Genomic DNA, 25,503 nt, shown 5'->3' on the forward strand with positions numbered 1-25,503 from the left:
AGCTTTAGAAAGGATGTACTTCCAGGATCTTACTGGTCCTTCCACTGTGATGAAATGAAACTTTATCTTTCAAAGTTGTCACTGGAGTGTTAGGGTTGCTGCCAAATTGAGGATGTTAACTCTGCCTATGGAATATGATGCCTTGACAGAAAGGCAACAATGCACAGGAGACAAGTAAAGCAGTACTCACTCTTGAATTTCTAATTGTAAAAAAAGAGTGATGCAAATCTACCTGAAATTCATATGAGGGCTCTGCCATTGCTTGTTTCTTCACACCAGAGAAGTATACGTCAGTAGTGTGTCATGTTCAATATTTTCAGTTTTCTCTTACAGAGATTTTACCATTTCAATTCTAAGCTCTCCTTCAGTTCCACAAATAAACAGACTAGCATGATATTTGAATTATTCTTAGAGATATAAAAAAAAGAAAAAAAAATTGTAATTGCATTGGAAGGATAGGGAACATGCAATTGGCCAACACATCGTGTTATTTCACAATGAGAGATCATCAAAATGATTTTGAGACAGGTAGCAAAATCAGCATTATGCACACATACATCCACAGTATCTGGTTTCATTTAACTATGGATATGTTTAAGTCTGTCTGGAGGCCAACTCTGCCAAACCTCCAAGGATTTCGTTTTCTTGTACTGTGGGTTTTTAATAAAAATTCATCTAATTTTAATAATAATTTATAGTAGTGAGATGAGAGTCATTTATTACCCTGTATTGTCTCTTATGTGTGAAGATGTCCAGCTTGCCAGAATTTACAGCTCTGTGACTGTATAATTAATCTCATGCAAACTCACAAAGCAAGTTTCTCAAATAGACATATATCTCAAATACAAACATCAAGTACATTATGCATCAATACATTAAAATTTAATGTGGTAGCAGATCAGAAAATAATATGCAAAAAAGTTTGCTACGTGAAATAGAGATTTAATCCTTATTTTTCATCTCCACTAAGTCAACATATCATCCACCTGGCATGTGAATCCTAGTCCTGTTAGAACTACATCCACTGAAACAAGAATGTGTTTATACTGTTAGTTCTAAAGGAAGAATTTTCTGATTATTCACTGAAATTCTCAAATATTCATCAAGTAAAGAATGTGACCATTTTCCTTTGCTGTTGGGGTGCACCTTATGCAGGGTGGACTTTGAAGATTAAGCAAGATTTTGTTGGGCTTTTTCATCTCCCAATAGTAGAGTTTCTTAGCAAAAATAATCCAGATTTCACACCTGTGGAAGCGTGTTTGCACTTTCACTTATCTCTTTCACAAATACACAACTGTTCCTTCTGCCTTGAGGAGTGAATGTGGCATGTTTCACTCAAAGAACCTGAGTGAAATTGCATAACAAAATACAACCACATTTTCAGATAGTATTTACAGATAGTATTTTAGATAGCATTTTTAAAACTCTGTGGGAGCTGATAAAGTAACTAGGAACTGTCTCCATTGTCCTCTATCCAAGCAACTCATTCCATGTGACAGCCAGCTGAAAACTGGGGGCTGCTGATGCTCCCATTACAAAAGACAGTGACTCACCTCCTTAGAAAGCAGTAGAAATGTCGAAATGACTTCTAAGTGACTTCAGGAAGAAGACTCACACTAGTTCAAGTTCATAGCTGAAAAAAAAAAGAAAAGAGGTTTCAAGATTGCATACCACCATGCTTGTGTCGTTAGGAGATAATTTTGAATTTCCTGGTCTACTTTTATGTAATCTGATATAGCAGCATTGCAGAAAAACTTTTGCTACATATTTGTAAAAATTTTCTGCAACATGGAGGTGTTCTTCATACACTGTTCTGAAGAATGCAAGTGAGATCACTGAAATATTTGGCAGAGCAAAGCAGACAAATATGCACCCTGTTAACAAGGGACTGTTCATATTTTTCTCTTCATATATTTGTTTAAAAAGTTTAATGACACACCTCCTGAAGGGCATGATGTGTCTGCAGCTCCAAATACAGATATATGTGGAGTTGGACTCAATGATCCTTATGGGCACCTAACAATTCTAGATATTGTATGATACAAGGTAAAAGCTTGAAAATCAGTTAAGTTTCACCTAAAGTTAAAGTATTTAACTGTACATGTTACTTGCAGCTGGAATGTTCCAGCAAAAATGAGGGAACTCATGGTTCTCTTTGGCACCAGCCACTCTGGCATGGGCCTCTGTGTCACAGGTAAAGGCACAGTTGCACAATCTTCCCTGTCCAAACATGGACTATGAACATCCTTAACTAGCAAGGCATTTTAGAACATTTTGTGAAACAAGCCAAATGCTTTTCTTTCTTTTCTGAAAGAAATAACTAGCAGGAGTCAAAGTTAAACTTCTTGGGAGTAGCATTACTGAAAAGGAAAACCATAACTACGTGAGTAAGCCTAATTTCCACTTTCACAGGCTAAGCAGACAATGACCTGCTTAGTTCTCAGTCTCCAGAGGCTGCTCATCTCTCTATGCCTTCAGGTCCTATTGTCAGCATCTTATTCTCCATGATTTTAGCTGACACACTTTTCAGTCTTCTCTTTTGAAACATTACTTAAGGATTAAAAACTATGTTTATCTAATATAAAAAAGTGACTTTCGCATTTAAACCCACTGATTTGAAATGGAAATTAAAATGTTCTAATGTATTCTTTCATATTAATAATCAGTAGAAAATATTATCCCATTCTTGAATGTTCAGTTCCCTACAACACAGATGTACAGCCTATAAGAAAAAGGAAAACTTTTGACAAGTCTTCCTCTACCAGGGAAATGGCAGAACTTGACCAGCTATGTATAGGCATCTAGTACTGTTAGGTGTGCTCTGGGGTCTGTGAAACACTGCCACAGGTTGCCCACAGAGGTGGTTGGATGCACCATCCCATGACACATTCAAGGTCAGCTTGGATGTGCTCTGAGCAGCCTGATCTGCTTGATCCTGCTCTTTGCAGTGGGCTTGGACTAGATGGTTTCCAAAGGTCTCTTCCAGCCCAAACAATTCTATGATTCTATGATCCTTAAGGTCCCTTCCCACCAAAATCCTTTTATTATCCTATGATCCATGTCTTGATATCTATATCAAGCATTCAGAGATATAGATGCTGCTTTTGGACATACCCACAATGTTGTTTTCCCAGTCATTAGTAAGAAAAAGCCTGAATCAGAATGGACAAGATTTTTTCTTTTTTAAATCAGTGACTAGATTAGATCTTGCAAGTATACATACATATACAGCTACATGCATGCATATGTAGACACACAAATTCTACATATGACTTCTGCAGTTAGTCGGTCATGATTTGAGAATATCTAATATGCTCTGACATGGGATATGGCACATCGAGAATAAGGCTAACGAGTAGAAGCAAACTTTAGTCCTATTTCTAGCACTAGTATTGTAGAGTTATCATTAATTTACAAATTAGCGCAACCAAGAAGAAACATTTCTAGAAATGTTGTAAAACACTACAGACCTCAGAAAAATGCATGCCCAACATTAAAAAAAAAACAACCAAAGACAAGGTGAATACTCATTCTTGATCTAAGAAGGAAAGAGTAGCTCTCAATACCCCTGTGGGCAGTAGTTGCTTTCCCAGTGCTTTCTTTCTTTCACGGACAGGAGAATCTGAAATTGAAGTTTTATGCTCTTTCCTCTGGGACTGAAGGAGGCATGGAGATGGTCTGCATAATTCAGTGGCACCGCTGTTCCACTCACATAGTTTTAACGTGGCAGTAAGTGGCTATTGCAGAGCAGAACCTTGTTTCAGTGCACTGCTCTGAGAGTATCTGTGCTCATGAAATGATGCTCTTTTTTGGCTCTATTTTATTTGTCATTCTGAAGAGCAACAGCAAAAAATAAATAAGCCCATCTTCCATTCCAACTTCATAATCTTGTATAGCATATATTATAGTGGCATTTCAGAGCAGCCATATTCCTAAAACACAGTCTCCATCCCTCTTTCATTAAGAAATCTGCCACCTCCATCTCACCAACTTTTCAATTCTTCTGCCAAAGGGGTCATATTTATGTGCAGAAGTTTCTTTCCCTTATGTTTTAAGCTAATTTGGGGATGGTTCTCTACAGGACTAAAACTTTGTCTTAATGATCCTTGTGAGTCTCTTCTAACTTGGCACATTCTGTCAGTCTGTGTGATTCTGTAACTTGCAAAACCACTGCAAGCCCAGAGATTGCAATGTTTTATGTCAATTATATGTCTTGAAATATTTCAGCAAAATTCCCTCATGTACTTCTATGGTGTGATAGCTTTTACACATAGACCAATCTTCCCTGAGTCCTATGCAGGAACTGGAGTACTCACCCCTGCCACATCCATTACTATGCTGGTTCCTAAATGCTTTCAACAGGTGAAGGGAACTGAGAGCCACAGAGAATTATTCTGCAAGTTGATGATACGCAAACCAGAGTCTTCTGGTCTTGGAGGTTTTTGGTCCTTGTCCTGGAGTACACTGCAGTTCTGCAGTCAGCAGTGCCAAGTAAGACACTGAGCTGAGTCTTCCTGTTCCCCTTGAACACCGTCAGCAGCCAGAGCCAGGATCCTTACTCAGCTCTTGCAGCTGAACTGTGAGTCTCAGAAAGGGCTGAAAATGGGTGTTTATTGAAAACATATGAGTATTCCCTTCTATTGTTTCTGCATCCACGTCTTTGTTCTTGCAGATTTTTGCAGGGAGGTAACAAGAGAAAAAGGAAGGATCCCAAGTATTATATGTAATTTACTTAATCTAATTTATTTAAACAGTAGGGATAACGCTACTGGTTGCATTGGTTTGGTTATGTGTGAATTATGTTAGAGTACAAATCACATTTTAAAGTTTAAAAAAAATCCAGATTTGAATTATAAGCTTTGTGCTGGATGTTTTGCCTAGAAAGCAAACAGACCTCTCAACAAATTTGTTTTTATTTCAAAATATATAATTTGCCTTTGACTTAATTATTTATGGAAGCTGTTGCTTTAAAAGTTGCTAATTAGGTGGAAAAAAAAACCATTCTGATAACAGACTTTGGCCCAAAACAGATGTGTAGAAAAAATTCTTTCTATTATATGGAAACAAAGTCGCATAAAGAAAACATTAAGTGATTCTTAAAACTGCTTACAGCACAGTAAGAGGTGATTTAGATGAGAAGGAAGGCAGAACCCAAACCTGGAAATGTTTATTTATTGTTGTAGTTCTACTTACCTCATAATAATAGGCAAATCTACACCCCAAACTCAACAAGAACATTTCATTGCACTTCCTATTTAAAATCTTCAGTGAAGGACAAGGAAAGAGATTAACTTGATAATAGATCTTTCTCCAAAGAATTATGTAAGTACGATTTTGTATATAGTTAGGAGAAAACTGCAGTGTCTATTGCTCATAATCAGAAACTGAAATGTGAGCTAGGCAGCATGAAGAGTGATACTACAAAACAGAAATAAAGTCATTTTGATAAAATGGATGTACAAATTCCCTCTGTCTTGAAGTTTAAAACCAAAATGTAACATGTTGCATTCAGCAAGAATGAATTATCCCTAACCCTATTTTACAGCATTAGGGATAAGATCACTTGATGGACCATATAACAAATGCATGCCATTTAGTAGTATGCCAGGAAATAGCAGAGCATTTCTGGTTTTTCCCCACCAATTCACAGCCACTGAATATGTGATTTATATGTTTTATTTAAGATAGAAAATTTAAGAAAGTGCTTTGCTGATTTTCTTGATATGGTCTGTCAGTTGATAGTCTCTGTGGGGGAAGTTTCATGTAAGTTCCGATGTAGCTTTGATATCTCCAGGAAAAAAGCTGCAAACAATTTGGTTCCTTCAATATAGTTGTGTCTGTGAAGAAGGAAAGAAACACAGTGAAATCTTGTAGGCTGTCCTGCTCTTAAAATTAGGAACATAGTCCAGTGAAGTTTTATGAGTCTTCAGAGCAATTTGCAATATTGGTAACCCCTGGAAATTACCCAATGCACAGAAGTGCTGGACATCCTTCAATTTGGTACTCCTCTGGATTTACTTCAGGTTTACATACCCAAATTGGTATTACCTATAGCCAGCAGCATTGAGACTTTAACGAGGGGAGACAAAAAGTAATTTGAGAATTATTATAGGATTCTCCTCTTTCCAGAGTTCAGCATGAGTTGACTCAGAGCCTGCACAAGTGTTCAGGCAACACACTGAATAGTGGCTTACCATGGTGCCTCCAACAATAAACACTAGTGACAAGTTTAAGCTATTTTTTGTATAATTATGCGAGCTTTGGTCCCTGGACTATAAATAAATCTTTATAGCTGTTTATACTGAAAACCACCAAAATCCTCTCATAACTGTGAGTATCTTTGACTGGGGCACTTCAAAACAGATACTGTGATGGAAGAGTGCCCATCCACACCATCATCTTTCAGACCAGAGGCAAATTTCATTGCCAGAGAAATGAAAATTGCCGATGCAATGAATTTAAAGACTGAGTAGACACCCAGTGAAAAGTTTATAATGGTATGCATTAGACTGGGAATTTTGCTTGCTTGCTTAGCACAGCAACTAGCGTGCTGGAGATGGTCGGTTTGGGCTGCCCAATGCACAGCAAAGCTTCCCATCTGGGCATGCTCATTCATGGGCAGCAAGGGACTTCAGTCCTCCCCCCTTCTCTAATAGAAGACACAGACAAATGAAAGAAACCTGCTTATTTTCTCATTCTGGGAATGCTCCCCATCATCGGCCGCTCCAATCGGAAGCATCATCACACTTTTCTGTGTCACAGTCTGAAACATTCTGGCAACAGGAATTGTTGAGCCATCACGGATGAAATCTGGATCTTCTCCAAAAACTGAAATATATTGGAAAAATTAATTAATTAATAGGTGTAATCCAGCTGCTTTTTTTTCTGCTATCATAGATTTAAGCAAAGAGCTGATACTAAGAGCTTCTGAGTAGCAATGGGTTTGAGTGTGTAGCCAATTGATTTCACAAATCAGCTCTGCTCTTTAAACCTCTGGTTTCTTATCAATACAAAAATAAGTAAATGAGGTCTTTTGGCTACTTCTATAAAACATATCAAAATTTAGCAAGGTGTGGAAGATGCTGATGAGTTGTTCTGTCAAAATCAATGACATTTGTAAGGGTAAGAGGCTGCAGCACTGAATTGGGAAATCTGTTTTGCCCTATTGTTGAGCACAATGCCCCTGCACACTTACAGACACACTAAGGGCTGGGGAAAAAAAAGGACAAACCTCTTTTTATTGCCCTTTTTGCTGCTTTATATAGTAGATCATTAATATCAGCAAGCCAGGGCTTTGCACCCAAAGGCATGGACACTTTCAGTTTGTTTGGACTGTTCCTCTTGGAAAAGATACCCTCCAGGTGTTCCACCACCTGTAGAGAGAAGTGTTCAAAAATTTTTCATCTTGCAACTCAAGCTTATATCCACATTCCTCCTTCTCTTGGAAAGAAATAAGTGCTAAAACCATTCAGATTACTACAAGTTTAGATTTGTGAGGTGCTAAGAGAGACTAGTTCACACAGTAATGGCCAAAGAAAAGACTTGTCTCTTACCTGTTTTTTCACAACTGAAAGGTCCATGTGGGGGACCTGACGGATAGAGAATTTGCCAATTACTTTTGCTGGAATGACTGTTTTAATGCCTGGTTCATGGAAAGCTCCTTCAATCCCATGAATAGAGAGAGAGGGGTAACGCCACAGGTGTAGAAGTATTTCTTCCTTTAAAAAAAGTTCAAAATATGAGGGATTGATATAAACAAGCCACTATTTATATAAAAAAAGCTTTTTGCATCCTAAAATTTGTGTTTGAACACCTCTGTATTTTAAATATATTTGATTTTTTATTTAAACCCATGCACGTGTATTTTCATCTTAAAAAACCACTACTACTTCCAGTCATATGAGGATTTGGACAGGGTAACATTTTTTCATGAAAAATAAGAAAAATAGAGCATTGTTTTAAAAGTCTTCAAAGTAAATTTTCCTAGTGCAAAGTAGTATCAGAACAACTGTTCTGACTGCCTGTTTATCCCAGAACTTGTCACTGGAAAAACCATGAAGATCCAGATCCATCACAGATGACACCAGTAAAGAAATTCTACTAATGAACACTAAAAAACACAATAGGAAAGATTGTAATTTTCAGTAACTAAGTTTTCCTGGAAAAGATGCAGAAGGAAAACAAAATATTATGATTATTATTCTAAGGAAAATAGGAGAAATGTATAAATTATAAACTGGTCTTCATGCAGAACCTCAGGTGCTGCTGCTTTCCTTCAGTTTTATGAGACTAGACCTCAATCTACACATAAAATCAACATCGTATAAATAATAAACCGGTCTTCATGCAGAACCTCAGGGTGTTGCTGCTTTCCTTCAGTTTTATGAGACTAGACCTTAATCTACACATAAAATCAACATCAATTCATCTTCATGCAGGTAAAGCATTGAAACTCAGATAGTGTAGTTACATTATACTCATGTATTACTGATTCTTACAGTCTAGCTTTAGGTAATTTGAAAGCTTTTTCCTGGAAATAAAAGTACCCATGTTAGCAGAACCTACACCACAATAATTATGTTAGCAATAAAAAAATTAATCAACTCCTTTCTCCCAGCTGCCACTCTTGTGCAGAGAAATCTTTCCAAGCCAGCCCTTAGCTGCTGCTTTTTTACTTGGGTTATAATTTTTAATTGCTGGTAAGGAGAAGCTTGTAGCTTTGGATGCTTTTTATGGTGGGCTTGGAAGACATAAAAGTCTGTATTAAATAAAAAAAACCTGAAACGTATCTGCCTAAGGCTGCCTCCCATGTTTTCAGAGCTGAATATAACTTCTTTCCTACTATGTAAACTAGATGTAGGCATTTTAATGCATGTTTTATTTGGCTGATTAGGCTTAGGGGGAGAGAAGGGGTAGGTAAGGAAGGGAGACTTACACTGTTAGCTTTGCGTCATTACTTGTAATTGATTATTCATATTTCAGATCACTTTCCCTAGATGCAGTGCCTTACATTTTCAGCAGACTGATTTTATTTATCTTTTACTTCTCAGTGCTCCTTTATTTTATTTTGAGCTTGTCATTGACTGAAAATATCTTTCAGTTTGGCTTTATATATAAATGCTACAAATAGGTGATTTAAATTCTTTCTGCTGAGTATTCATACAGATTTTGTGTTACCTTGGTGCCATAGAGGAATTTTTTCACACCACAGTTATTTCTGTGTTCCTCTGGATCAAATTCAATCGATTCATATAACTTCCTTTCCTCCTCTGTCAGGGCAGCAACACTGTCATAGATTCCAGGGATCTGAATACAACCTGTGGAGTCCACAAGACTGTCTACAAAATAAGATACAGATATCAGTACAAGGGGAGCCTCTATTTCTTCCCCTTGACAATCATAACACCTTATCCCTTCTACCTAGCTCTTTACCAAATTAGTAAGCCTAACAACTGTTTGCATCTGTCAAGTTGCTTCAGCAAACTGATATATTTGCATATTTATTAAGAAAACCATTGAGCTGCTGTTTGTGTGTGGTGTGTGATGTGTCAGCCCAGCTCCTGACATGAAAACATCCTACTGGGATACAAAGGAGCATTAAAAAGTCAGGTTTTGCTATGTATGCATGTATTAAAGTTGCCTGTAATCCTTAAATATTCTTAATTGATGTGTGACTGACATCAGCTTAACATGTCTCAAGTCCTGGGCCTTACTGAGGACATTCCCTTCCTCAGCTGCCACCACCATAGCTGTGTTGAGGTTTGGAAATCTGGGGCTTTTGCTTCAATGAGACTTGCCTTACAACAGTTAACCGTGGCCCTGACCTTCCTTAGGCTGGCCATGGGCAGCTGTCCCCAGCTGCTCCTGACAGTGCTGTGTGTTCTTACCCAGCAGGGCGATCAGGTCCATCAGCGGCTCGTGAATGATGCCCCCAAAAGTTCCAGAGTGAAGGTCCTTGCTGCCACATTCAACCTGCACCAAAACCACTGGTTACTTGTAAACACTCACTACCTTATTCTTCTGTGTTTGTTTTCCACAGTGACTGGTGGTTCCAGGTTTTTTTGAACAAGATCACAAATGAACACTAAATGATTTTTTTTTCTAATCTTTAAATAGAAAACATCATGTCAGGAGCAATCTGGTTTGGCAGAGAAGATGGAGCTCTGTTGTCAACCACCAAGAGAGAGAAATTCAACTGTCTGTAGCACTCACACATTTGAGAGCAAGGGTCCTCCTCCACTCCCTCTTTTGCTTCAGTAAGATTAAAGACATCATACATTAAACATTTGCATATTATTACTGTTTCTAACATTGGAGAATAAATTCTTCAAGATGTCAATCCCTTTTATTTAATGCAAAATCTTCTTTAAAAAAGGGGAAAAATAATCTTGTTTGATATTAAGAATATATGTCCAATCTTAATTCAAGATTGCAACAAATAAAAATTTATAGGTCTCTTGAATAACAAGTCATTAGAATAGAGGCATTTGAGTTATTAAATGGGCTCTTTTTCCAGACACATTTTCATACTTGAGTTTATCATAAAATATTTTCCTGCAAAGGACTTGTTTATTCTTCTCAAAACCTCATTACAGCTAACTGTCTACTAGCAGGGAGAGATCATTTTTGATGTTTTAATAGCATCATTTTTCTTAACCAAGACTTAGAACAATTGAATCAAGGCTGCCAAGGCTCTTTCAGTTAAAAAAAAAGAAAAACCTCATTCTTTTTCAGACATAAAGGTTAATGCAGATTTTTCTTTAGTTTCCAAGTTCTTTAATCTTCTCTCTGAATTCCTTTTATGCTTCATCAGGAAGCATTTCCAGATGAGAAATTTCTGCTCTTTATTTCACAGTAGCTCACATTGCCTGCTAAGTATAGCTACAGTGTTGGCTACAGTGAACTTTTATGCTCCTGCCAGTGTTTACAAAAATTTTGTGTGGCTTTTAAACCCAGAGACCCAACCAAACTGAGTCCCTTTAGGCTTGATTCATTATACTGAGCAGTATCTGCTGCAAAGGGGCAGAGCAGCAGGAATGATGGGTTTGGAGAGAGTTGGAGAGGGAGGTGTAGGGATGGTGTCCACGAGAACAGAGTTGCTATGCAGAGGGAAGGATGAAAAGAGACTGGCAGAGTAGCAGGAGAGTAATGGGATAGGAAAGGGATCAAAGGAAGAAATGATTGAAGAGAAGTTAATGGAAGTAAATAAGGCTAACGGGACTGAAGTGAGGAGGGGAATCTGCAGAAGCCAAAAGGGATGCGGAAGAAAGCTCTGTACTTGTAAATATCAAGCTTTCCTTCAGTCTTTCTCTGCATGCAGATGTAAGCACAGCTCCAGCATCGCTGTCTGCCAGAGGCTCAGCTGGAGTGAACCTGTGTCCTTTACCTCCACAAAGAAGCAGGCGTTTCCCCGACTGCCGTAGGTAAGGGCTGGCTTCTTGTTGCTGAGCCACAGGTTGTCTGAAATTACAATATAATCAACATCAGAGAAGAAGCTCTGGTTCTGTTCCTCAAGTATCTTCTCTAGCCCCAAGGATCCTGCTTCTTCCATGCCTTCAATTACAAACTTGAAGTTCACTGGCATAGCCTGCATAAAAATTAGAAAAGTCTGGGTAAGAAACAAGCATTTAAATTTTTTAAAAAAAGCTTTAAAATTAGGAGCAGACTTGGTTTGCTATACAAATTGTGTTAGGATAAGAAAGATGTTGGGATGAGTAGTAGGATATATAGCTTGCTACCTTAGAAAAGCCAGTGGCAGACACATATAGATTCCCAGAAAAACTAGTTATTTTCCTCATGTTTTTATTACTATTCATTTTTAAAGGACAATAAGCAATGTCTTTTTTTCTTCTTTGCATTTTCAGAAAACTTGCTGGAAAGATTTATTAAACAGGCTTTCTGTCAGTGATATTCCATATTCTAATTGCTTTGGAAATTATAACTGTCTGATAGCAATTGCATTTTCACAGAAAATTTCCTGCCTCTTACATTTCCACTGTTACTGCCCGTGTGGGAGCCACTGGCTGTGGTTTTCCCAGTGTTGTCTATCACCAGACTTACATGATGATAAAAACATTGTCAGTGCCTCTACTATAATTGTCTTTTTAACACTCATAAATTTGCAAGCCTGCTGGTTGATAACGATGCATTTCCAAGAGTAATTAGGAGAACTTTTATTATGGAATAGTGGGAGTTGAAAATGCTGACACATCCCATAGGGGACATAAATTTTAACTTAGTTTCCTGTTGCAATTCATTTTCTCATTAGAGGTTTTAAGATGTTTTCGCCTTTGATTCGCTGCTCAGATTAAAGACAAGAACGAATATGTAAAATTAAATGAAATTGTGTCATGGATGGGTTCACTGATGGATCATCAGCTGGCCACAGAAATTTTAGAAACAAAGTGTTAATGAATATTGTTTGATGGTCTGTGCTGTTTTCTAGAGAAATGCTTCAAATGCCAAAAATTCCTTTTTGCTTGTTTGTTAAAATGTCAAGATAGCTATTAGTGGTTTGAAAAAACTAGAAAGATGTAAAACCCATAACCATATCCACTTACAGCAACTACTCTTTAGGCAAATAATGTGTGTTTTCTAGGGTTTGAGACTGAGGTCAAATCAGTTCTATAGATGCAAGAAACATTTTCCAGAGGTTGTAAGGGGACTTTAAAAAAAACCCAAAAAAACAACAACAAGACTTAATGCTCAGTTTGTACCATAATGTCATACAAGAGACAGGAAACTGTTTCTTATCACACTAACAGAATATGCCATTCAAATTCAGTTTAAAGGATGACAGTTAACCCAGTTACAAGCCTAAAATATATTTTTGGTTTACCTTGACTTTTGGGGGCAAGACTACTCCAAAATTATTAAATTATTTAAAGATGGCTGTGTTAGTCATTGTAGCAATTTAGGGGCAAATGTCTGACCTCAGAAATATGTCAGAACCTGAGTGATTGTATTTGTATTTGGTGAATGCACCCATTCAAAGTGTTTGCTTTGATTAATCTCCTGGTGACATAACAGCCCATTTTGGATGAACATATATAGATGCTTATTCTCTTTACACAGACACGTAAATTGAAGGTATCTTGTAGGCAGACAAAACCAAAGATCAGCAGAATGTATCAGCAGAGAGGAGTCTTCATCAGCATTCTGTAATGTCTGTTATTTTACCATTTTAAAAGCTCTCAAGAGAACAGAACAATTATCAGAGCTGTGTAATGTATGTAATACATATTGAATGCTTCCCCGTGGGTTTTCCTCTGCAGGGGAATGGCTGTAAGAGTTGCAGACAGGCTGTTCAAAACAGAAATGCTCAAAGACAATCTCTTACTGGAGTGGGACCAGTGCCCTAAGTGTTGCATCATAAATAGTTAAAGTTTCAAATTGTGTATAGTCTGTTGGGACAGAGAGGTATCATCTTACTCAGGAATGTGAATACATCCCTCCAGAGATATAATAAAAAATAACAACAAATAATGTTAAATAGTAAAAATTAGCAATAATAATAATAAATAAGTCATCATTGATACCTACTAATTTCAAGGCTCTAAATGTTTCCACTGCATTTATCCAAGCTAGGACTGGTCCCTTATTGTCTGTTGCTCCACGACCATAGAGGTTTCCTTCAAAAGAAAAGAGAAAAGTTTTTAAGCAATCTTTGTATTTTTCCTCATCACTTCAATGTAATTGGCAAATTCCAGTTGCCACAGAAGCTTTAGTGATGGAGGGAAGAAATGTCAAAAGTGTCAGGATTTCACTGACTCATTTTAAATAAGGTGATGAGTGTTTGGGTGCTTCTCAACAGACCAGTACACTTTTTTTCCCCCTCTTTCCTTCCTTTTATATGCATTATGTTGTGGTTTCTGCTACATGCCAATTTTTGAGCTTCACTTTTCTTCTCAGGAACTGTTTGTTCATACCAGATATGCCTGGAGGGTTTGCACAATGTGCAGCTTCTGGACACATCAGACCAGCTAACAAGCAGCAAAAACCCTACAGATAAATGCCGTAGCAGAAATATGAAGCTACAAGTCTAAGTATTTAATTTCTTTTTCAACTGCACATCCTATACAGTTATCACTGTACATGAAACTGAAATCTGTGCCTGTGTATAAACTTCTGTAGCACTCCTCACTGGATATACACTGGAATAAGGCAAAAGAATTATGCCAGAAAGGCTGTTGGGAATTGATCCCAGATAATGAGAAAGGGCAACTCAGTGGTTATAGCCTGGGAATCAGGATTTCTGAGGTCTTACTTAACTGCTGACCCTGTATCCATTATTTTTGTTCCTTCAGTCAGCCAGCTGTGCGGGAAGGATAATTACATTAAGGGGTCCTCACATTCTTCCACCACAAATGCTAATATTTCCACACCAAATATTAGGCAGTCACTGCTGGATCTCCCTAGTCACAGAACAATCATCAAAGCTGAAAGCTGCTGGACATGTCCCAAAGATTTCCACAGAAATCCTCATGTTTTGGTTTAAATATACAGGAACCCTTCTCCCACACAGAACCTCAGTCATGTATTCCAATAATGATCCGAAGATGCACACCGTCAATTTCAGTCAGTGTGTAGGGGTCAGTGTCCCAGCCATCCTCCTTCTTGGCAGGCTGCACATCCACATGACCATAGAAACATACAGTGGGGTTTTGTGGATCCTTCCCCAGCTCTCCGAGAATCACAGAAGGCAGTGGGAGGACTTGGCCATCAGGCAGCTGTGGAAAAAGGTTAGAAAAAGGCAACTAAGGAAAACCAAACCTTCTAAAACTTACAAATGTACAAAAACATCCGGAATTCTCAGTATTGAAAATACTTCTACACTCAATTGACTTTGATTTGATGAGGTGCACAAATCTGACTGAATCCAGTTCTAACCTATTCAGGGAAACTAAGATCTTTCTCCTCAACTGTTTATTTCTTGCTGGACTTTGTCTAAGTCTTCTAACATTTTATTGTCATAAATGCCCTCCTCACTAAGCTCTCACTTCCCAGCACTAGAGGTAACCTTGTGCTATGGAGCCTATTGTAACACAAATAGTCAAAAGCCACACAAATTAATTTGGGGTTTCACTTCACCACAAACAGAGGGCAGGAGGCCTGTAAGTTCAAACACAGAAATTGAAAAAAGTGTTGCTGGCAGGAGGCAGCAGCTATGTCAGATTGTTTTAAAAACAGGTGAAGGCTAAACCCCTAATGTGGCTCTGTGCAGAACAGAGCTCCACACGGCCCAATTGCATTCTCTGCAGCCATCAAATGACACAAACTGAAATATTAAACTGTTGCTGTACTTCAGGGTCCTTGTGCTAAGAATGAGAATCCTCACCAAAAGCATCAGAGAAAAGAAAAGAGAATCAGTATTATTGAACTTTTTAATTCCTGTTAGATTAAGAATATAACAGCCCAGGGCAGGAAAAAGCCCATGGCTACAGTAAGGTAAGTTAATTAGAGACTAAGGTTTCTCAGAGATGAATTCTTCCCTATTGCTTTCCAACAATGAAAGAAAATTGTTTGGATCATTTGTCAGAAGCTCTGAAAACCAAAGATGATGCTCTAGGTAGCTAACCGTTAGATGTTCTGTCTGACAACATTTTCCTTGTAAAAGCAACCTCCCTCATAAAGTAAGTTCAGTGACAAATGATGCATTAGTTCTCATGCTTCATTACAGACAAAAATTTTAAAACTAGGCCCAGTAAAAAACCTCAGTCATTTTACTTTTGCAAACTTCTTCCCTCCAGTTAAAAGCATCAAACTCCCTCCTATGCAGAGAACATCAGTTTGCATTTGGATTGCCTGTATGGTTCCCAGGATGCTCTCATTTCTCAGCCCTGATTTCAGCAGGTATCATGTAGGTACAGGACTGTTGATAAATTTGCATCCAGCTTTCAAAAAATAACACTATGTCATAACATACATGTACATAGCAGTGAATGCAATAGGTAGGCCCATGGGTAGATATGATGTTTTAAGTCCAAAAATCAGAGAAGCACCTGATGTGACCCCAAGTTTACTAAATTAACAGTGGCTCCCAGTGTTGTGAGTCTGTCTGCTGCCAATGCCATCATTCGCATCACTTCTTTCCTCAGATGTGGTTGAACAGAATCACTTTCCACAGCCACCCATTCCTTCAGATCCTGCACAGGAAGAAATGTGCAATTAGGTGATTAAGAATGTTGTCCTTGGCCCTTGTATCAGAAATCCCACACTGGAAGATGATTTCCTTTCTGTGTCATCACAGCATTATCATGGATGCTCTAAGGATAGAGAAGAGTCACTTAGATGTCCCCACAGGATTGAGATTCCCGATTTTCTAAACAGGGAGGGTGCTCACACTTAGGCATTCACATTGTCAACCCTGGACCTAAAATCCAGTGGAAGAGGAGGTAGACTAGACGCTGACTAGTTTGCATTATAGAAATTGCATTATGTACAACTTACCTTGGTGGTTCTCATGAGGATTCAGAAGTGCTCATAGATTGAAAGCATAACTGACTGGACTAATTATGTTTCTGTCTTTTCCCAGAGGGTTGACAAAAATAAAAGTACAAGCCAGCAAGGGACCAAGACTCCTCTCTTTCTAAAGAGCAAACCTACAAAAATCAGTTCTGAAGCAAAGACAGTGACCATCCTATCTGGCTCGCATGCCCCATGCAGTTGCATTTTGGCTTCATGGAGCATCTGTCTGAACACACTCAAAGGATGCCCACAACCACCTCTTTTGTGGAAGTCCATGCAAGTTCCTCCTTCACTCCAGGGGTTCCCAGCAGTTTGCCCTCTTACAGCCTTGCTGTGTGAAGTGCATATTGCACTCCTGGAACCCTGCTCATTACCTTTGTGACAGGCACTCCTTCTGCCAGAGGAGCCCAGGCCTCTGGGCCCCCAGCTCTGTGTTCATTATTTCACTGCAATATAGCTCCTACCTTGATGAAATCACTTTCATGTGCATCAATGTACTGGAAGATCTTCATCTCCAATGCTGAAGAGGATGAAGAGGACATTCTGCCTTAGAGAGCAGCACAGGGCTGAAATGGATGCTAGCTGAAAGTTAAGAATAAAACTCAACATTAAACACATCCTGCAATATACATTTCTTTTCAGCACTAGAAAGCAGAGACATTCACAACGTGCTGAGCTTAAATAAGTCTCATTTAATCTCCTGAAGCCAGAAGAAAGCGTACTCATTTTATCACATAAAAACTTCAATTGATTCATAGTCAAATTGCTGAAAGAAAAATTGAAAAAATTACCAAAGAGTGAACGTCTTTAGTGCTAGCTTTATAAGTAACTTAGGGATAACATTTTCTAAAGAAACATTTGTTGCTTCCGTTTTTCAGTACACGAGCATCAAATTGTATGTTCTGGGAAGACAACCCTGGGGCAAGACTTGCAGACACCAACAGCCCAGGGGACTCATCTTTCTTTTTCTTCATTTCCAGAATCATAGAATATCCTGAAATGGAAGGGATTCACACAGATATCTGAGTCTAGGTCATGGCCCTGCACAGCACAATTCCAAGAATCCCACCATATGTCTGTCAGTCCTCATGCTGTGACCACTTCCCTGGGGAGCCTATTCCAGTTCCCAGCCACTAATCTGGGTGAAGAACATTTCCCTGACATCCTGCCTCAACCTCAGGCCATTCCCTTGGGTCTGGTCACCACGGTGATGAGATCAGTGTCTGCCCCTCCTGTTCCCCACATGAGGAAGTTGTGACTGCAGTGAGGGCTGTCCTCAGTCTCCTCCAGCTGAACAGAACAAGTGATCTCCAGTGCTCCTCACACAGCTTCCCCTCAAGGCCCTTCACCATCTTCATAGTCCTCCTTTGGACATTTTCCAATGGTTTAATATCTCTCTTAAATGGTGACACCCAAAACTGCCCCCAGCACTCAAGGTGAGGCCACTCTAGTGCAAAACAGAGCAGAACAGTCTCCTCCCTTGCCCAGAGGGTGATGCTGCACCCCAGGACATGATTTTCCCCCCAGACTGCCAGAAGAAGGCAGGAAATGGATTCACTGACACACATTCCATATTTTACGTGAATCAGGGAAAACAAGCCTGACACTGGAGAGTATTAGAAAACAAATAGCTTTTGTGATTGATTAAGCATAGTGACAATACTGAAACAACTTGATAAGTGCAGAATTCATTTATTACCTGCAAAACTCTGCCATCTTTTTTTCTTTTGACAAGATAAGTTTCTAAAGTTTGTTTTTCTTATTCCTCCAGTTTTCCTTTCATGTTTGCTTGAAGTTGTTGCTGTAATGTCTTGAATTGGTATTAGCAGAGTAATCCTTGATTGGCTAAATACTTGACTGAGCTAAATGCAGAACAGCTGTTGTATCAGGCTGTGATAGGATGGACTCCAAGGTCAAAACCCAATTCTTTTCTGAAGATATTCCATAATACTAACAAAAGGTATAGTTGTAGATCCATCCATAACTCCTTAACTTTGATGCATTGCTAAGGTGATAAGCTGTGGTAATATTAATAATTTCAATTATGTTTCTCTGACAGAGAAAGAAGATTGAAACCCAAGCATGATGAACAAGATGAGGGAAACATTGTTCACTTTGGCTGGAGATCCTGGCTGTGTGAAGGATGAGGCCCATTTTCCAACCTTCCACAGAAGCAAGGTTACAAGGTTTGCTTCACTTTCTGAAGTGAAGCTTTGAGAAGGCCTCTGACAGCAGATATAGTTCCCAGTGTTCAGTTCCTGACATCTCTTAAGACTGGAGACACTGGTATTGAAACAGACCAAATGCTGATTTTTCAGGACAGTGAATCTGCAAAGCACTGTTTTGGAGAAGACTTGTTAACCAAGCCAAGAAAACCCAAATTTGGAGGTGGTTTTTAGGATGGAGAGATTAAATTTAGCCATATTCTTTAAATATATAATTTTTTAAAAATACTAAGCCCCAGCCTTAAGTGATGGTCAAAGTACCATTTTCTTCTCACATTGTTTTCTCCATAAAGCAGTAAACCCTACCTCCAAGAGGTGGATTTAATCAACAATCCCTTTCAAATATTTTCATCACCAGTCACTGCAGCAGCAATTTGTCCTAAAGCAAGAGTGATTATTACATGAATTTTTGAAGCAAGCATGGAAAAAATCTGGACACTTTAGATGAGACAAAACAGCTTCTGGGATTTAGCAACAAAGACATGATAGAGAATGAAGCTTTGATTATTAGGTTACAGTTGCCTTTGGATTGAGCTTCTGCAGGTAAGGCTTAAGAACAGGAATTCTGCAACAAACACCCTAAACTTAAAAGCCCCAGTCTGGCTGTTTCTTCCAGCCTTGGACTGTGCGAGTGGCTGCAAATATTTGTCAACTGAAGCCCATTTTCCAGGGGGCAATAGGAGGCCGGAGTGTGGACCACAGGCACGGTCAGGAGAACTTCCCAGGCTGCACAGGGCAGAGGAGAGAAGACCACGAGCCCCAGACTGGGGTGGTGCTAACAGGACCCTGGCAAACTGCACCCTGAGTTTCCTGGCACAGACAAGGCACTGGCTCGTGCTGAGGTGGTGCCTGGGTAGATCCAGGAGGGCGTCTGAGCCAAGACATTGCAGGTCATGTTCAAAAGGAGCTCAAGGTCATTGGAGATGATCAGCACAAGGTAAAAGCTGAGCACAGAGACCATTTATGTTGTTTTCATTTTTGCCACTGTGAGCCCTTGGGGGACCAGGCAGTGGCCCTGCTTGTGCCATGTTGCTCAGTCTCACTTCAGCCAGCAGTGTGTCCCAGGGGAGCAAAGTTTACCTTCAGGCTGGTGCTTTTGACTGATAAAGTGTAGTCCACCTGGGAGCTGGGCACCACATGAGCTGAAGAAGAGGATAGGACCATGATGGGTGCATTTGTGAGGGGCGCTCTGAAAAAGTGCAAGGCACTGCACCCCTAGAACAAAGTGACAGAGATAGGAATGGTACAGGATTTCAATCAGCTGTTCATCTAGAGAGACATCAGGGCCATTATCTTCCTTTACCACAAATCTGGCTGGATGCCTCAGTTTCACACATATTTCACTCATATTTCTACCTTGTAGAAAAATGATGTAATTAAAAAAAAAAAAAGGTGAAAACCTTGTAGAAAAGTTATGAAAAATGGAAAATACCTTGTAATTTCCAAACCTCAGTTTGGAAAACATTTACAACAGAGGCTACTGAATGCACCCTCATTTAACCTTACTGTAGAAAACTAGACAGGCTTCCCAAGTTCACTTATGTAAAAATAGATCTTTTGGTTATGCCATGCTTGAACAAGGAGATCATAGCAGAGGTCCGAACAGGGCTGCTAGAGGCACCAAGCTCATGCAATGGATTTAAATATCAGTGTCTCCATCACATCATGATTTCCCCTCTCTCTAGTCAAATCTTTGATATTGCTGTATTCTATGCATTTTCACTCTAAAAAAAAAATAATATATTTATATATATGAGACACCTTATGATCACTTGAATAAATACGTACCTTTTAATGTCAGAAGCACAAAAGGGCTGCTTGCTTTAACAGAGGACGTCTGCTGTGGTGCTGATACCTTTCTCTTTTTGTCTCAGTTACGTGCAAATGACCTGGAAAGAGGCAGACAAGAGACGTAGGTCTTTGTCACGTTTCATTAGCATTTAACTGTTTAAGAAAATGAAACAAGGAAGCTAAAATGCTGTGAAGGAAAAAAAAAAACCCAACCAACCAAGCAAAATATCCTAGGGAAATTTGGAATTATTCTGTGATATTTTCAAAACAGCCAAAACTTCAAGAAAAGATCATAGAATAACACAAAAATATTCTCATTAAAGTAAGGAACAGTGTCAAAGTTTGAGAAATTAATATAAGGAGATACCAAGTAGCAGAGTGCACAAAATAATAATTCAAATGAGAAATTAAGTAACAGCTATGTTTTGCTGTAGTAGAAGGAGGGAGGGAGGGGAGTAGCTGGTGGAATTTCATGTTAATGTACTACTAATACACAAAGTGCAGCTCAGGAGCATTTGGATGGCAACTGGAACAGCTCGTGTCAAAAAGGGAGTCAGTTTAATAAAGCTGTAGAAAGATTTCAGGCAAGGCTGAAATATCTCAGTGTCATGAGGAGGGGAAAATTATTTGAAAGAATGATAAATTCGGGGGGATATCAAACAAAGGCTTCAGTGTTCAATGTCAAGTGTATTTTATTTGATGTCATTTAAAGGAGCAGTTTCTGCTCTATAGAAAAATGTAATATGCCTATTTTTAGAAATAATTCATGGCAGTCAGTTGTGCTTTTTCTCCTCCTTTGTTCCTTAGTAGTAAGAACATTTTTTGTCTCTCTTCCTCCCATGTTGTTAAGCACTGTTAAAAGAAAACTTAGTGTTTTTCTGTGGTGATTTAACAAGAAATCCAAGTTGATTCTTTAACCAGGATGATTCTTTGATGAAATATCAACTAAACTTACAAACATTTGATAAGTAGGTCCTGAACATGCTTTGAAGGCCTCCTTGTCTCTCCTGAAGCATGTGCTTCATGCACGTCCCTCCCTGCGACACCGCGTTCCAGGTGGGTGCAGGGAGGAGGGTGCCAATGAAAACTGAACACTGGGTTGCAAACACCTCAGAGAAAAACAGTCAGGACTCATCTGGCTTGCAAATAACAAAGTACATTTGACATGAAAGAAGATAAAGATGTTTATGGCAGTTGGAACTAATTTACCAAATCAATGGTGGACCCCATTGAAAGGAACATTCCCCCTAAGCAATCACCATCAAGGAAGGTAACTGAGATAATAGGTTTATTTTTTAACTTCCTTTAACAATACTCATTGATAAGTGGCATACCTTTGGTAGAAGCAGGCAATCAAGCCACAGTCACCTCTCCAGCTGAGTGAGACCCTTGGAGGAGGAGGAGGATGAGGATGACAACTCTCCACGTGACCAACCCTGAACACACGCAGCCGCTCTTGTTGTGAGGACCAGGAGGTGCAGAGATCCAGAGATCCCCCTGCAGGGGAACAAATACCAGCTCACAGTGCCTGACTGCATTTGAAGATTGCTAAAGAAATGTCATCCAAATCAACAGACTGTGTAACAGCAATGAAAATACCTGGTGGGAAGCACGGGCAAGGTCTGCACTTGCTGGCAGGTGACACTGCAACACCCAGTGCTATTTCCAGCAGTCAGCTCTGAAAGTGTTGCAATATTGATTGCCTGAATGGTGTGCTGGAGAACAGCAATGACCACCCTGCCTATGCTCAAGTCAACCCTTTAGTGAAAAAAGTGATACCCTGTTTATCAGTTCTGTTTTGCTGTAATACAGAGGATATTTTAAAAGAACATCGTTATCTCTGGCTGCTCTTTGCAGCTGCCTCTGTGGCTGATGATGGGAGCCTGAACTGGAGAGGTCTCCTCTTTCACCTCCAGAACAGGGGCATTTTATCTCAATTTTACTGATAAGTTCTGCAGTTAATGAAGAGATAGTTTTATGTTAAAGATTAATTTTGGGTTTAGATGCTCACTTCTGCCTCTCTGTCATACAATAATCAAATCAGGATAGCCAAATCAGTAACACATCAAGTAATGAGAAATTTTCCTAACTCCTTTTTCCTCCTGAAATTCCAGTATTCCAACAGGAATCCCAGTGCCAGAAAGCACTTTAACGTTGCTGATGAGTGTTGCTGCTTTAAAGTAGTATGTTGGAGGACTGAGAGAAAAGAAGGATTTTTCTTTGTCTTGAAAACTGGAAAAAAAAGGGATACATTTTTGTTAAGGCAAAGCCCTTCTTCCAGGAAGTAGTCTTGTCCTTTGTGCCCAGTGAGGAGGAGTAATTCACTATCTACCTAAGAACATTTTCTGCTGATTGGTTTGCAATCAGATAAACGTGGGCATAAAAATATTCTTCCTGGAAATACAGCTCTGCTGGCTCTTGCTCTTTTCATGGCAGAAAGGTTCATAGGTAAGAACTGTGGGATGTGCAGTATTTGTTCCTAGATGTGGACAGCCTCACCATCTTCTCACTGCTACATCTTGCATGGCAGAAGGGAGAACTGCTGAACTTTTAGTAAATTTAAGGTGCCTGTGTCTGCATACAAATTTCTACCCTTAAAGTCCTCTGCACATTTGAAAGAACCTCTATTGACATGCTCAAATACAGTAAAAAACATAATAAGTAATAAGGGAGGTCCAGGTCCTGTCTCAGAGCCTTACAAAGACCTTTCATTTTTTTAAGTACCTGCTCTTCACTTGACTAATGTGTAAAACCTCATTTGCAAATGAAATACAAAATTTGGGGAGGAATTCAATGTTTGTTTTAATTTTTTTAAAATAATTCTATTTTTACATGAATCCTGCCTTCATTTGTCTTAGCTTTAAGTGTTTCACACTGGAGGTATTCCTGAATTAGAATAGTACAAGTCAGATTAAAAATAGATCTATTATATCTAGTAGATCCATTTAACTATTTGTCTATATTTATTACATAATACTACTGAGGAACTAAACTACCATGGGAAAAAAAAGCTATTATTACTTTATAGCTTAGTATTTCATTGCTAATTGTCCCTTATTTTATAACCTATAACTTGTAACAAGGTTTAAGGTCCACAATATAAGAGATTTGTTTTGTTATGGTCCTTATGCCGTTTATGGGATATCATAAACATTGCCAACATTGCTTAGAAGGATTTTTAAGTGTAAGCAGGTTTATCTCTTTAATAAAAACACTTTGCTGGTAAGCTTCTTAACTACAAGAAATGAAAGAACCAACTGGAATAGTTTGGTTGAATATCCTCTTTGGGATACAGTTTAGCGTTTAAGCAGGAGGAAATAGACTGATAAAAGAAAATAAGAGCAGAACTGAAACAATAGGCTGAAGAGGAGGGGAAAGCATCATTGGCTCTGCTTCTCATCTTGAAAATGTAAACAATCTAGGGCAGAGATGGTCCCCTACTTTGTGTTTCCATTACTACCTCAGGGCAAAGTGTAGCACCCTCACTTGGTTACAAAGTGATGGTATGTTCACTTCAGCAGAATTAGCACGCTTTAATTGTTGCCTTAATTAAAAGGGTATCTTAAATAATTACAGTCCTTAGTTTGAGTGAGCAAGTATGTGAGAAATATGCTATTAGGAACAATATTTCATTGACAGAAAAATGATATGATGGTTTTCAGTGCTTTCTGTCACTCTATAAGCAGCTATCTCTAGTTCAAGACAGCTATTTTTCATTTCTTGAAAGTGTAGTACAGAACAGCAGGGATGTTATTGTCATGTAATAATCAGTGGTACCTGGTTATTATTGCAGTTTACTGTCATTTCTCAATATACTCCCTTAATATAACTTATAATTGCATCCCAGAAGTATTGGTGTGGAATGGAGAGGCCCTTTCACACAATTCCCATATCTCCCCTCCCTACAGATATTTCTACTTCCCTGTGCAGTAGCAGCAGCAAGCCCTTCCACCTCTTGGCTCCTTCTCACTTCACACTGCAGCTAGAAAAGTATTTCCCAGCCAACATCCTTCAAGATAACCACAACTGATGCAAAACACAAGTTAAGCAACGCTGTCCACTGTGAGAGCTTGTCACAGTGAATTGAGATTGCGCTGATAGAGAGGAAAAAATCCCCAAGACCCTGATCTGGTAGTTGTTCCCTGGATGTCCATAATCACCCCTGGCTATGTCAGTGGAAGGAGATTGACTTAGAAAAGGTCCCCTTACCCAGGCAGGAGATGCTTCACAAGGATAGGTGTCTGCAGACTGTCCTCTGTACAGGTGACACCCAGCACCCTCCAGGAGTAGGGCCACAAAGATCTGAGGAACTGTGAGTAGGAAGAGCAATAACACAGAGCCCTCACACCGCCTGGTGGCTCATTCAGCAACCTCTCTGTACCCAGATCTCCAAGCACTCAGGCTGTAAGAGATAAGAGAAACAAACAAGTTCTTGTCCAGTGCCAATTCCAGTACATTGCTCTGAGTGCTGAGATAGGAAACTGTCCTATTTTCCAAAAACAACATTATAAATTCATTTGGCTTAACAATTAAGCAAATTTTTTTCAGATATTACTCACACTGACATGATGGCAAGAGGTTATTTCCATCTTGATATCCTTCTGACAGCTTTTCTCAGCCAAATAGCATAGGTGCTCCTTAGGGATAATTAATGTCCTCCTTGCAGGTGAGGCTTTTATCCAGCTGGTAGCTCACAGCCATTTCCAAACAGACACACCAGAGACTGGCTTTTTGGGCTCACAGAGGCAAGCTGACACTAACTGTGTGCCACTTTGTTTATGGAGCTATTCCTACTGCCTCCTCCCACCTTTCTGTGAGGTCCAGGAACTGGCAGAGTCAGGGCACAAGTCACTGAGGTGGTGATGTGCATGGTGTCCTTCACAGCACATGTCCAGAGCACCACAGAGTTAACTCAGTTTGACACTTCGCTGACTTCTGCATCTCAGCTGGGTGTCCCAGGAGACACAGCCTCCCAAGAAAGGCTTAGGAGTATTTTTCCACTGCAGTCCCCCTGTCATTG

General features: G+C 39.2%; 1 protein-coding gene across 3 annotated transcripts; it reads right to left on the bottom strand.

Moving 5' to 3' along the window:
- Positions 1-5,667: 5,667 nt before the first annotated feature.
- Positions 5,668-25,503, bottom strand: CNDP1 (carnosine dipeptidase 1). 3 transcript variants are annotated; one of them, XM_039711185.1, is made up of 15 exons: positions 25,043-25,503; positions 24,693-24,885; positions 21,818-21,980; positions 20,481-20,581; positions 16,932-17,049; positions 16,002-16,145; positions 14,567-14,729; positions 13,543-13,631; positions 11,387-11,587; positions 9,888-9,972; positions 9,178-9,338; positions 7,554-7,718; positions 7,232-7,373; positions 6,681-6,828; positions 5,668-5,837 (listed from the first exon to the last, which is right to left on the bottom strand). In XM_039711185.1, exons 5-15 carry the CDS (start codon positions 17,007-17,009, stop codon positions 5,732-5,734), a joined length of 1,482 nt encoding a protein of 493 aa, XP_039567119.1. In that variant the 5' UTR covers positions 17,010-17,049; positions 20,481-20,581; positions 21,818-21,980; positions 24,693-24,885; positions 25,043-25,503; the 3' UTR covers positions 5,668-5,731. The 3 variants fall into 3 exon arrangements, with proteins under 3 accessions (XP_039567119.1, XP_039567120.1, XP_039567121.1); XM_039711186.1 differs by lacking the exons at positions 24,693-24,885; positions 25,043-25,503 and having other exon boundaries at positions 21,818-23,240; XM_039711187.1 differs by lacking the exons at positions 20,481-20,581; positions 21,818-21,980; positions 24,693-24,885; positions 25,043-25,503 and adding an exon at positions 17,259-18,249.

This window comes from Passer montanus, unplaced genomic scaffold (genome assembly GCF_014805655.1).
Source record: "Passer montanus isolate IOZ18808 unplaced genomic scaffold, ASM1480565v1 scaffold24, whole genome shotgun sequence".
Lineage (NCBI taxonomy): Eukaryota > Metazoa > Chordata > Aves > Passeriformes > Passeridae > Passer > Passer montanus.